Genomic DNA, 14,945 nt, shown 5'->3' on the forward strand with positions numbered 1-14,945 from the left:
TTTATAATATAGCGCAACATCATCACACTATTACATATGTATATCAAAAAGTATCTCATTACGATGCAAATTTATTTTTTTTAATCCATAATTATATATGGAGTTTGCATGTTCTCCCCGTGAATGCGTGGGTTCCCTCCGGGTACTCCGGCTTCCTCCCACTTCCAAAGACATGCACCTGGGGATAGGTTGATTGGCAACACTAAATTGGCCCTAGTGTGTGAATGTGAGTGTGAATGTTGTCTGTCTATCTGTGTTGGCCCTGCGATGAGGTGGCGACTTGTCCAGGGTGTACCCTGCCTTCCGCCCGATTGTAGCTGAGATAGGCGCCAGCGCCCCCCGCGACCCCGAAAGGGAATAAGCGGCAGCAAATGGATGGGATGGATGGATTTATTATGGGTGTGGGAAAAATTTGATTCGAATACGAATGGCGATTCTCACGTTGTGCAATTCAGAATCATTCTAATTAAAAAAAAAAATCATTTATTTATTTATTTATCAATCCAACAAACCACTACACAGCAATACCATAACAATGCAATCCAATTCCAAAACCAAACCTGACCCAGCAACACTCAGAACTGCAATAAACAGAGCAATTGAGAGATAAACACAAACACGACACAGAACAAAACAAAAGTAGTGAACCAAAAATGAATATTATCAACAACAGTATCAATATTAGTTATAATTTCAGCATAGCAGTGATTAAAAATCCCTCATTGACATTATCATTAGACATTTATAAAAATAATAAAAAAGAACAATAGTGTCACAGTGGCTTACACTTGCATCACATCTCATAAGCTTGACAACACACTGTGTCCAATGTTTTCACAAAGATAAAATAAGTCATATTTTTGGTTCGTTTAATAGTTAAAACAAATGTACATTATTGCAATCAGTTGATAAAACATTGTCCTTTACAATTATAAAAGCTTTTTTCTAAGAAAATATACTACTCTGCTTGAATGTCAGCAGACTGGGGTAGATCCTGCTGAAATCCTATGTATTGAATGAACACAGAATAGTTTTGAATCGGAAAAATATCGTTTTTGAATCGAGAATTGCGTTGAATCGAAAAAAATCGATATATTATCGAATCGTGACCCCAAGAATCGATATTGAATCGAATCGTGGGACACTCAAAGATTTGCAGCCCTAATATATATATAAAATCTCCTGACGATTGAGGGAACCCCTCATGAAACAGTTCTGTAGAGATGAAGTAGTTTTGTGATTTTTCCCACACATACATACATATATATATATATGTATATATATATATGTATATATATATATATATATATATATATATATATATATATTAAATAACACAATACTTCATTTTTAATATGTGCTTTTTAGAAACTGTTAGTATTAATGGGAATTTTGAGAAAGTTAATGAGTTAACTTCCGCGTTTACTATGCCTTACTTTCATACGTAACTACGGTCTTCAAATGTATTCGTTGCTATGTTGCAGCACAATTGTCGCCTATGAAAGGACAACACATGCCTTCTATTCTATTGTAGTGCGTATATGTCAATGAAGGAATGAACCAGCAGAGGGTAAAAGTGTTTTTATTTTGTCGTTGTTCAGTAGGTCACTTCAAAACAATCACGTTGAAAAACAAGTGAATGGAGAATAAAAATAACAAGTGATTGGTTTATACATCAGACCCAGCAGGAGAGGGAAAAGGAAATGGGAAAAAAGGGGCATCCGGTACAATTTAAAAACACACATAAGCTGCTCATAGTTCTTTTATACAATAAAAAGATTTAAATCTTCAGCTCTTGAATGCTTAGAAAAGTTAAATTTGAGCCAAAATAGTTTTATTTTGTTGAGCTGTCAGTCACATGGTAACCACGGCAACGGCTTGTTTAGGTGGCGAAAGATGTTGGATTGGAAAAGAAAGAAAAAAGATAATAGATCAAAAGTGCTGAGACAGAAGGAAGTGAAAAGAAGTGGAGGACTTGAGAGGTAGCTTCGCTCCTTAAAGCGCAATTAAGCAATCGTATTTAAAAAGTACACACTTATGTTTGTTCATTCTACACAATTATTACGTGTTTTGTTATTTCTCCTTGTCCAGAGACTCACCATCTGATAAGCACGGATTTAACAAAAACATTTTTAGACCGTTTTAATTAGGCCCTCAGAAGCTGATAAATTGTCGTGACGCCTCGGAGCCACTAGAGGGCGGCAAATGCACATGAGGAGAAAAAGGACCCTGTTCGAAATACCTTACTGGAACCTCTAAAGCAGTGGTTCTTAACCTTGTTGGAGGTACCGAACCCCACCAGTTTCATATGCGCATTCACCGAACCTTTCATTACTGAAAAAAAATATATATATATTTTTTTCAAATTCAAGACAAAGTTATATGTTTTTGGTAACACTTTAGTGTAGGGAACATATTCTAAGTAACAAAGACTTCATTTTTTTATTATCTGTGGTCTGGATTATGTTTTTGTAATTTTTTTCTGACTCTTTTAGTTCCTGTTTACACTCCCTTTTTTGTATGGTTACCATGCCGACTTATGATTTTATCCCTGCCTCTGGTGTTCGGACCGCGCACCCGTTTCTAATCCAGACCCTTATTTAAGCCTGTCTTTGCCAGTCAGTTGGCCTGGTGTCATTGCTTGTTTTCATGCGATACCACAGTTCGTGTTGCTCGATTTATGCTGTGTCCATGTAAGTCTTGTTTATTTCTTGCCACAGTTTCGTGTTTGTTCGAAGCCATAGTTTATGTTGGTTTGTTTCATGCCACAGTTTTGTGTTTGTTCCACGCCATAGTTGATGTTTGTTTACCTCATGCCCTGTTAAGATTTATCAAGTTAATAAATATGTTCCTACCTGCAAGCCTTGTCCGGAATAGTTCATTTGCATCGCGGGAGAACAAACCTCGCAGTAAACTGCGACCCCTCCGTCATGACAGAATGATCATAAATCGGCATTAAATTAGATTAGATAGTACTTTATTCATTCCTTTAGGAGAGTGTAACCAAACAAAACAAGGTAGCCCAAACAGGAACTAAAAGAGTCCAAAAACTAACAAACAATAACAAACATAATCCAGACCACAGATCATGACAAATTTAGAGTTATTTGGACAGTAGGGCAGTGGTTCTTAACCTTGTTGGAGGTATCGAACCCCACCAGTTCCATATGCGCATTCACCGAACCCGTAGTAGTTAAAAATATATATGTATATATATATTTTTTCAAATTCAAGACAAAGTTATCTGTTTTTGGTAACACTTTAGTATAGGGAACATATTCTACGTAACAAAGACTTACTTTTGTCATTATCTGTGGTCTGGATTATGTTTTTGTTATTTTTTTGTTAGTTTTTGGACTCTTTTAGTTCCTGTTGGCGCTCCCTTTTTTTTTTGGTTACCATGCCAACTTATGATTTTATCCCTGCCTCTGGTGTTCGGACCGCGCACCCGTTTCTAATCCAGACCCTTATTTAAGCCTGTCTTTGCCAGTCAGTCGGCCTGGCGTCATTGCTTGTTTTCATGCGATACAACAGTTCGTGTTGCTCGATTCATGCCGTGTCCACGTAAGTCTTGTTTATTTCTCGCCACAGTTTCGTGTTTGTTCAAAGCCACAGTTTTGTGTTTGTTCCACGCCATAGTTTATGTTTGTTTACCTCATGGCCTGCCAAGATTTATCGAGTTAATAAATATGTTCCTACCTGCAAGCCTTGTCCGGAATAGTCCATTTGCATCCCGGGAAAACAAACCTCGCAGTAAGCTGCGACCCCTCCGTCATGACAGAATGATCATAAATCGGCATAAGACTAGATTATATAGTACTTTATTTTTTCCTTCAGGAGAGTGTAACCAAACAAAACAAGGGAGCGCAAACAGGAACCAAAAGAGTCCAAAAACTAACAAAAAATAACAAACATAATCCAGACCACAGATCATGACCAATTTAGAGTTATTTAGACACTAGGGGGACATAGTCTAAGCCACAAAGACTTAATTTACAGTTATTTGGTTAGGGACAGGGTTAGAGGGTTAGGGTTATAATAAGGCCTTAATAATGACTAGTTAAGATACAAAATGTTACTAATTTGCATGTTAATAAGCAACTAATTAATGGTGAGTATATGTTCCCCATACTAAAGTGTTACCCTGTTTTTTTTTTACTGGTACACAAAATGAACCGTGCATGAACATCACCTTGTTCAAACAACAAAACCAACACATCTGTTGCCGTGTCCGTAATACGCCGATAGGGAGAAGTTTTTATTTACACGATGAGTCGGGTGTGTTTTGACCTCCGCCGAACCCCTGAGGCCGACTCACCGAACCCCTAGGGTTGGATCAAACCCAGGCTAAGAACCACTGCTCTAAAGGCAAACCCACCATTCCAAATTCCACTATTTCTCTGGGGAAAAAAAAGTCTCCTTCAAAGTCGAACTATTTTTAAAAGTTTTTTTTCAAACTTTTTTACTTCTTTTTGCACTTGAAGGACAGTTAAAAAGGTTTGATTTAAACATTTGAAGGAGCGTTTTAGCTGCGGCGTGCAGAAAGAGGCATGACGGCAGAAGGAATTGTCCTTGCGTGAATGTGAGGTCAAAGCCCCCCCGACCTCATCATCATCATTAGGGGACGACCTCCGACCTCCGACCTCACCTGGACAAACTCGCCTTTCTCAGTCATGACAACATGGTACCCTCTTTCCTCCTTGTGTTACTCCCTCATCAAATACCACACAACCTCCTTTCTCTCTCTCAGTTATCCTTCTCCTCAGACCGTCCCTTGAACGCATCCTTTTCTTCACCGCCCTCTTCCATATCTAGTCCCGCCCCCGCCTGTGATTGGTTGACGAGCTTGTCCGTTTCCTTCGCGCCGTAGGTGGCTTCTGATTGGTCGGGGGTCACCACCTCCTGGTGGTCTGGAGGAGGAAAAGTGCGAGTGTCAAAAAGCAGAAAGTAGGTTTTATTATTGTCAGGAGTATACACAGCACATTAAAACAAGAGTTTAGTCTTAAGGACATTTGGGAAACATAAAATAAAGGGTAAAAAAGGTTAAAGGTCACCACCACTCACACAAACCTGAAGGAAGAATACACCCTTTTTTTTTGCTTACTGATCATATTTAAAACAGGAATCCCGTTTGCTTGTAAATGCATTTGTGAACGTCAATCATACTTGCCAAACTTGAGACCTTGGATTTTGGGAGGCGTGGTTAAGAGAGGACTATAATTCACCAACTCAATTATTTCAAATATATATATATATATATATATATATATATATATATATATATATATATATATATATATATATATATATATATATATATATATATATATATATATATATATATATGTATATCCATCCATTTTGTACCGCTTATTCCCTTTCGGGGTCGCGGGGGGCACTGGCGCCTATCTCAGCTACAATCGGGCGGAAGGCAGAGTACACACTGGACAAGTCGCCACCTCATCGCAGGGCCAACACAGATAGACAGACAACATTCACACTCACATTCACACACTAGGGCCAATTTAGTGTTGCCAATCAACCTATCCCCAGGTGCATGTCTTTGGAAGTGGGAGGAAGCCGGAGTACCCGGAGGGAACCCACGCATTCACGGGGAGAACATGCATTTGAACCCAGGACTGCAGGAACTTCGTATTGTGAGGCAGACGCACTAACCCCTCTGCCACCGTGAAGCCAATACATATATATATATATATATATATATATATATATATATATATATATATATATATATATATATATGTATGAAATACTTGACTTTCAGTGAATTCTAGCTATATATATTTATTTTATTACATATATAAATAAAATAAATAGTTGAATTTCCAACGGCACCTGTCAAATACACAGTAATAAAAACACAGTTGTTCTACTAACTGTACTGTGCTTGCTGGTTACAAAAAAAAAAAACAACAACACTTACCTTTCATTATTTGAGTAACCTTTGATCTGCCATTTGCGTATTGGCGAGCGATCTCCGAATCCGGGAACATATATTACGGATTTGTTGTAGACATCCGCAAATGAGAATGGGATATTGCTTACAGCTATCAGCATAGCCATCTTTGTCTCAGCATAAGTTACACCATCGGGTCTCCATTTTGCGAGGTGGCCCATAATACTGGGTTGTGAACGATGCTGCGCTGCGGACACTTTGTGCTTCGCTGACCGTTCATGAGTATATCCGTTCGGCCGCCGTGTTCAGTGGAGAAGTCTGTTCTACAAAATTTACAGGTAACATACCCCTTCCCCTTCAAACTCTCCTGGATAAACTGAAATTCTTGTTTCCAATCGTTCTGGAACTTGCAAGCGTATTTCTTAATTTTGCTCGTCGACGGTGAAATATATAGGGATGGAGTCAATAACCAGGCGACGTGATGAAGTTATGTCTCTTTACTGTGGGCTTTATAACAGACTCCCTGTAATGCATGTTGCTTGACTGCACTTAAATGTAGAATATATTTACATTCTATTCTATTCTATGATCAGTAGATGGCAGTATTGTCTTGTTTAAGAGGGTCACAACATTGCTGCGTCAGGTTCTCATGGAGCTGGAGGGGGCGTGGCCTCCAGCTCCACCTGAATTTCTGGAGATTTTCGGAAGAAAATTTGTCCCGGGAGGCAGTAAATTTCGGGAGTCTCCCGGAAAATCTGGGAGGGTTGGCAAGTATGACGTCAATAAACATAATCAAATTAAAAGTTTGACTCAGAATACCGGTAGATAAAGTATGTCAGCATTCAGGTATTGCCCCCTCCTGCTTTGGAGACAACTAAAGCCCCAATTAGCTAAAATTACATGCACTTTAATTTAGTGATGTTTTGATATGTCATCTTAGTGACATCATGCACAAAAGTGCACTCATAGCTTGTTTTAAAATGTCTCTGACAATCTTGCACTTTCAGTTTTGGAAATGACATGAATGTTTGTGCCGCTGCTTAATAACTGTTTAATTAAAACAGTTTTGCTAAATTGACTTAGTTATGGTTTCCCTCTCTGCATGTAAGTTTAAAATTTGCATATATTAATGCAGTATGAAGAAGAATGTTTTAATGTAGACACATAGAATCATCATACTGCTGTGATTATATGCATCAAGTGTTCATTCAAGGCTAAGGCAAAATATTGCGAAATATATCGTGTATCGTAACATGGCCTAAAAATATCGAGGTATTGTTTAAAGACGATATTGCCCAGCCCTAATACATATTATTGTTTGTATGACAGACAATTGATCAATAATAAGAGTTAGATTTACTATTTAGCTAATATTTTGATAGATAATTTAGTCAGCGTGCATGTTGAAGGATGCTGCCCCCTAATGACCTGGAAGTTGAAATACGTGTTCCAAAGCGAATTAGTGTTGGCGTGTGTAGTACGCTGCACCCTAGTTGGTAATCGGAGGTATCGACTGGTAAACTGTAGTAGTAGAAGTGAAAGTGGGAGTGCTACGCTGCCCCCTGTTGGCCTGGGGTTTCACATCTTGTAGTGTGAAATACTTACTGGGCGTATTCTTCCTTGACAAAAAAAACAGAGTGAACACGAGAGTGTGTCCATGTTGACAATCTAAACCAAGAGAACCTTCCTCCTCACCAGGGGCTTTGGTGGGAGGTCGGTGCTCGCCCTCATCCCCCTGCCAGAGGTCTTCGTCCTCGTCGCCCTCCCAAGGCTCCTCCAGAGGGTGGACACCGAGGTTGTGCATGTGCGCCTCGGCCATCTTCTGCACAGCTGCACACGCACACGCACACACACACACACGGGGAGAGGACGGCACACAAACACAAGGACAGAGGGATAAGAAGGCTTTGATGTTTTCACCGTGCTTCAACTTGCTCAAGTCCAAACCAGTGAATTTTTTCACATGAATAAAAAAAAATAAAAACACTTGTTTTTGCTTTCAAAGTACTGATTTTGCGACATACTTGTTCTACAAGAATGACCACAAAAAGACAGAATTGTGACTGATGTTTCTGATCAATCAAACTGTATTTATAAAGCTTATAAACACAATTGTCTCAAAGGGCTTCAAAAACCTCACAATTTCATTTGAACCCCCACAATCATGTGGTGAGGGAACTAAAAAGCGGATACACAGTAAAAACAACAACAACTGTAAATTTTACTGTAAACGAACATGCAGAATTAAAAAAACATCAACAGTTTTTCCATTGACAGTTATTCACTGTAATAAAGTTTTTATTTTTACCTTAAAATCTTGATTTGTTTTGACAGTACACCGTCAAAAAAGATAAGTGTTTTGATTTTACGGTACAAAACATTTGCCATAATTATACCATTGATGGTATAATTTTTCCATTGACAGTAAAAAAACACTACATATTACTCCAAAAATCTGGCAAAAGTGCTGCCACTTTATTATTGACAAATATACAGTTGTTGTTTTTTACAGTAAAGCACCATCACCAAAAAAGTATTTAAATTTTTACGTGTTTTTTAGTTGTACTGTTAAAGTTAACTCGATAAGAGGTTTTATGGAGCTAAATTGGAGACACAAGTTTTGTACCCCCCCCCAAAAAATATCTACTTTGAAACTGAAAAATCTAGTTTTGATGTTTGAATTTTGAAAAATGCATCAGTGTATTTGAAATAAAAATAAGTGCACACATTTTCTTTTTAGGTGGAATATAATTATGATTCAGTCTGGTAATTGTTTTTGGATGAATTAATTATTTTAATTTTCCCCCTGAGCTTCTGTTTTTTTACGAATTAAATCTAATTTTTTTACAGTTAAATTTTTTTCAGTTTCACATCTAATTTGATAATATTAAAACTTGAAAATGATTTGCCTGAATTACACTTACTAAAAGATGAATCGTGATTAAATATGAATTAACTACAGACAATGCGATTAATGGTGATTTAAATATTCAAATCGTTTGACAGCCCGAGTCTTTACACAATAAAACGTAAACATGAGACTTGTGGTGCGACTCCAGGTGGATGGAGCTGTGTTGAGAACCAAGGAGACGAGGAAGGAAGCCCTTAGAGGGCGACAATCCAGCAGTACATCTATACTTTTTATTCATTTATTAAAGTAAGGAATGTTTTGTTTTTTAAGATGGATTATTACCAGTGGTTAACTTCATTTTACACTTGTATGACAACTAAGAATGTCAAAAAGGATTTAAAAACGCGGTCTGTACACTTATAAAGTTTTATTATGGCCTCAGTTTGACCCTGTTACAGATGATTTCTATTTACATATTTTCCTGTGGGAGAGTACATTTGTTTTGAAATGACTGCGGTATTTCAGTTGTATTTTTCAACAATTGGACATAATACCAGTATTGATAATAATATTATTCCATCCATCCATTCACAACCACCGCTTGTATATTGTTATTAATAATAATATAATCTATTTATGATGAATAATAATGCTATTCATTTTTTGTTATAGTAATTTTTATCATTATTTATTGTATCAATATTTTTTTAAGAACAGGCCTACTTAAGGACACTGACATATAATAATAATAATAGTAATAATAATGGATTAGATTTATATCGCGCTTTTCTATTATTAGATATTCAAAGCGCTCACAGAGAAGTGGGAACCCATCATTCATTCACACCTGGTGCTGGTAAGCTACATCTGTAGCCACAGCTGCCCTGGGGTAGACTGACGGAAGCGTGGCTGCCAGTTTGCGCCTACGGCCCCTCCGACCACCACCTATCATTCATTCACCAGTGTGATCGGCACCAGGGGCAAGGGTGAAGTGTCCTGCCCAAGGACACAACGATTTGGATATAAATAGGCGGGGAGCGAACCTGCAACCCTCACGTTTCTGGCACGGCCGCTCTACCCACTACGCCATGCCGCCCCCAACTATATACTAACAAACGAATGGATGGTACTTGATATTTTTTATATTTATTTTATTTCGAAAAATAAAATACTGTATAAATGTCAAAAGACCAAGATTTGTGTTTATTATTAGCGCTGTCAAACATTTTTTTTTTTAAATCACGTTGATCAAATTTCTGTAATTTAATTAATCAAAGGTATTTACTTACTTATACATAACTTGTTTCTATTTTGACATAAACGTCAATTTATTCTCAGAATATCACGCACAAACATTTTTCAATATTTGACATTCATGTTAGACCCGCTCGACATCCATTGCTTTCGGTCCCCTAGAGGGGGGGGTTGCCCACATCTGAGGTCCTCTCCAAGGTTTCTCATAGTCAGCATTGTCACTGGCGTCCCACTGGATGTGAATTCTCCCTGCCCACTGGGTGTGAGTTTTCTTTGCCCTTTTGTGGGTTCTTCCGAGGATGTTGTAGTCGTAATGATTTGTGCAGTCCTTTGAGACATTTGTGATTTGGGGCTATATAAATAAACATTGATTGATTGATTGATTTATTTGCGCGTAGTGTATGAAGTGCACGTTTTAAACAATTCTGCAATAAAACTGCAAATAACAAAAATATAATGATGTACACTATTATGTACTTTTATTCCTGAATTAATAGATTTTTGCATCAGCCTGTTTTTCATGTTACAATTTTCTTGCATGTAGGCACTATAAATGCACTTTCTTTGGTCCAGGTTACAGAAAAAACTACTTAAAGAGCCCTCTCCCTTCCTCCGTCATTCTGGAAAATGGCCCTTGATGCCTTTTTAGGTGCTCATGCATTACAGTGAGCTGTGGTGCAAAGTCCTCTCTAATGTGCAGTTTACAGTTCACCTCCAAAGGCTCAATTCCGATTAATACTGATACCGACCATCCGTAAGTGAAATCAGCTGATACCATCACATGCATTAACTGTACTGTGAGCGCTATATGATCTAAAAAAAGGAACCATACATTCACCCTCTTTTTGAACCAGTTGTGGGTCAGACTACACATTTGGGTATTGATGTAGTTACAGGGGCAGTATTTTCCATTATAACACTGATACAAATACTTTAAAATATTTAGGATCATATAAATTGATTTTGGTTTTAAATTTTTCAATCACACTTATAATCAGCAGAAAACACATGAATGCATTGTAACAATACCAACTAAATAATTAAATTATTTTATCATTCTCTTTTACTTTATACAACTGTTTAAGTCAGTGGTTCTCAAACTTTTTTCACCAAGTACCACCTCAGAAAACACTTGGCTCTCCAAGTACCACCGTAGTGACCAACATTAAAATACAGTAGCGTAGTAGGATCAAGTATTCATTAAAAAACAAGGCAGATGTTTTATTAAACAGGTCTATTTAATATACACTGTCACACTATGTCAAATATAGGAAAATAAAACAGTGCACTTTAAAGGCCTACTGAAACCCACTACTACCAACCACGCAGTCTGATAGTTTATACATCAATGATGAAATATTAACATTGCAACACATGCCAATACGGCCTTTTTAGTTTACTAAATTACCATTTTAAATTTCCCGCGAGGTATCCTGTTGAAAACGTCGCGGAATGATGACGCTTATGATGACGCGTGCTTGTGATGTTATTGGTTGGAGTGGACATGTTCTCCCAGCACCACTCACGGCTAAAAGTAGTCTGTTTTTATCGCATGATTACACAGTATTTTGGACATCTGTGTTGCTGAGTCTTTTTTAATCTGTTCAATTAATAATGGAGACTATAAATAAGAATGCTGTAGGTGGAAAGCAGTGGATTGCAGCTGCCTTTGGCAACCGAAACACAGCCGGTATTTCTTTGTTTGTTCTGAAGCTTTAACACAGAACGGTCAAGCGAACATGCTTCTCTACGTCAACCAGTAAGTTTTTGGATGGGAAAATTGTGATGTTAAGTCGGCTCTTACCGGAGACTAGAGAGGATTATGTGACCTCCTGCAGCAGCTGTGATCTTGGCTCCTCCATTTACCCTAGGAGCGATGGCTGTCACCGCAGCCCTCCGACTTTCAGGTATGACTTTATAATCTCACTAAAACACAATAAACAGATAAAGGATTTTCCAGAATTATCCTAGGAAATGTGTCTAAAAACATCTGAATTGCTCCCACTGCGGCGCCTTTTTTTTTGTGCTTCACTCTAACTTTCCTCATCCACGAATCTTTCATCCTTGCTCAAATGAATGGGAAAATCGTCGCTATCTCGGTCCGAATCGCTCTTGCTGCTGGTGGCTATGATTATAAACAATGTGAGGTTGTGAGGAGCTCTACAACCCGTGACGTCACGCGCACATCGTCTACTACTTCCGGTACAGGCAATGCTTTTTTATTAGCGACCAAAAGTAGCGAACTTTGTCGTCGATGTTCTCTACTAAATCCTTTCAGCAAAAATATGGCAATATCGCGAAATGATCAAGTATGACAAATAGAATGGACCTGCTATCCCCATTTGAGTAAGAAAATCTCATTTCAGTAGGTCTTTAATCAAGTAATTCTTTGGCATGCCGTTAGTGTGTCAAACTCATTTTAGCTCAGAGGCCGCATGGAGGAAAATTTGTGCAAACGCGGGCCGGACTATTAAAATCATGGCATTAAAACTAAAAAAATAAAGACAACTTCAGAGCGTTTTCTTTGTCTTACTTTGGACAAAAATAGAACAAACACATTCTGAAAATATTACAATAAAAATAAAGAAAAAATACCGGCAAAGGTCAAGTTTAGATCCACGAAGGAAAGAAGAAAGTGAATGAATGTTTATTACTGAACACATTTACATATGCATAAACATGTGTTTTCTTTTGTATTATTATTTTTTCATGAATTAAGTAACATTTATGACAACCTTTTTCCAAAACACTTTATAGAATGTGAGACATCACAGGATAATGCAGACACTTATTTGTTTTCAAAACGTTTACAAAAAAGTGGGACCCCAAAAATTTACTGCGGGACCCCATTTTTATAACGTGATGGGGTCCTTGGGACCCCATTTTGACAATTCCTAGCGCAAACACTGATGGGAGTATTGGAGCGTGCAAAACAGCAGCAGGCGGCTGCGGCCTGCGGGCCGGTTCTAATACTAATCAAATATCACCCCGGGGGCCATTATAATTCATGCCGGCCTGCTGGCCTGGACTTTGACACATTGGCGCGGCTAGTGGTACACAGACCACAGTTTGAGAATCACTGGTTTAAGCAATATAAGGTAAAAATGCAAAAGATAAAAAAAAATACATCTATCTACGATTGAAATATCCACCAGGGACGTATTCCCTACATTTTTAAACAAAAAAAAACCTGACTAATTTGCGAAAATACAATATGGGGTTAATCAACAGCACAATGCAGAACTTGGATTCACGTCTGCATTTACCCTTCTTTGCTTAGGCTAGGGGTTGGCAACCCAAAATGTTGAAAAACCCATATCGGACCAAAAAAAAAAAAAAATCAGTTTTGAACCGCAAAAAATTAAAAGCCTTATATAAGTGTTATAATGAAAACAACACATGACGTAAGTGTCTACATTAGTTACATTAAACTACTATCAAAGGCTGATGCAAATCTCCGTTGACAAAAATGTCCTATTTTAATTTTTATTCTACACATTTTTGCAACATTGGAAATCATGAGTAAAATGGAAGCTTCTCACGGTATAAGATAACTCCTGGAAATGACTGGCTTAGAATGGCCAAAGGTATAGATATGTGCGTCCAAGTTAAAGGAAACGGTAGGTTGCCTGCTTCTAATGAATTTATTAAAATCTTTGCGAGCTGAGTAACGTTTGCTGTGATCTGGAACAACACGGCACACAAACAACTATTTGAAATGCTGCCAATATTACATACAGATAATGTATCATGAGACATGCAAATATAAATTAAATACACAGAGGACATAAGTAAAGGAAATTAAATGAGCTCTAATATAGCTACAAACGAGGCATAATGATGGAATATGTACATACAACTAGCCTAAACAGCATGTTAAATGCTGTCATGAACTGACCAAATATGCCTGATTAACAGTCTAACAAGTCAATATAATATCATTTTAAAATGTATATATAAATATATACGTTTATAATGTATATTTTCTACTGGATCTACTCTCTATTTTATGCTGCCCTTTTTTTTCTGCAGCTTTTACATATACTGTAATATCTTATATGGTAATTGGGATATGTTATATATTATATAAAAATATAATGTAATATATCACCATATATTATATACTGTATATATAATATGTATATGTTGCATACATGTTATATTTTAAATTGCTACTAGGGTACATTTTTAGTCTATTTTATGTGTGGTACAATTTTCCTTGTGGATCAATAAAGTTTGTCTAGGTTTAAGTCTATTAACATTAACAAAGCTCACATTTGTGCATTCACGCACAGAATAAAAAGTTTGGTGGACAAAATGAGACAAAAAAGGAGTGGCATAAAACACGTCTTTCTGTGGCAGCATCGGAGAAAGTTGTACAAGTAAACACACTACGATGAGTTCAGTGATCGCTGACAAAACGATACTCTCATAAGTGATGGATGTTTGCAATAAACAGTGGGATTTTTAACAATTAGGAAGGTTTGTGTCAGGTTTTTCCCCTTATAGAAACCAAAAATATACATTTTTTCCATTTTTTTAATGTTTTAAAATCGTGTTTTTATCTTCGTGTTTTAGTAAAGGTAAAACCGTTTTTATCTTTTAACCTTTTAGAACAAGTTGTGCATGCTTTTAGTTCAAGTCGCCTGGACTACTGCAATGCACTTTATGCTGGCAGTAGCCAAAAAAGCTCTCTCCTGGTTGCAGTTAGTCCAGAACGCGGCAGCACGACTTTTAACAGGGGCCAGGAAACGCCATATAACCCCAATCATCGAGAGTTTGCACTGGCTCCCTGTTCATTTTAGATTTGATTTTAAAATATTGCTCTTTGTTTTTAAATCTTTACATGGACTGACACCTCAATATATCTCGGACCTCATACAAATTCACAATCCTGCGCGCGCTTTGAGGTCCGAGAGCCAG

At 37.4% G+C, this 14,945-nt stretch overlaps 1 protein-coding gene across 2 annotated transcripts in view; it reads right to left on the bottom strand.

The window, feature by feature from the left end:
* Window positions 1–1,566: 1,566 nt before the first annotated feature.
* The window catches only part of ppp1r1b (protein phosphatase 1, regulatory (inhibitor) subunit 1B), an 85,276-nt gene continuing 71,897 nt past the window's right edge, over window positions 1,567–14,945 (bottom strand). For both annotated transcript variants that reach the window (XM_061905413.1, XM_061905414.1), the window contains exons 5-6: window positions 7,613–7,747; window positions 1,567–4,910 (exon numbers count right to left, since the gene is read on the bottom strand). In XM_061905413.1, coding sequence (XP_061761397.1) covers window positions 4,747–4,910; window positions 7,613–7,747 — 299 coding nt within the window. In that variant the 3' untranslated portion in view covers window positions 1,567–4,746. The remainder of the gene's footprint in view (window positions 4,911–7,612; window positions 7,748–14,945) is intronic.

Source organism: Nerophis ophidion, linkage group LG07, assembly GCF_033978795.1.
Source record: "Nerophis ophidion isolate RoL-2023_Sa linkage group LG07, RoL_Noph_v1.0, whole genome shotgun sequence".
Taxonomy (NCBI): domain Eukaryota; kingdom Metazoa; phylum Chordata; class Actinopteri; order Syngnathiformes; family Syngnathidae; genus Nerophis; species Nerophis ophidion.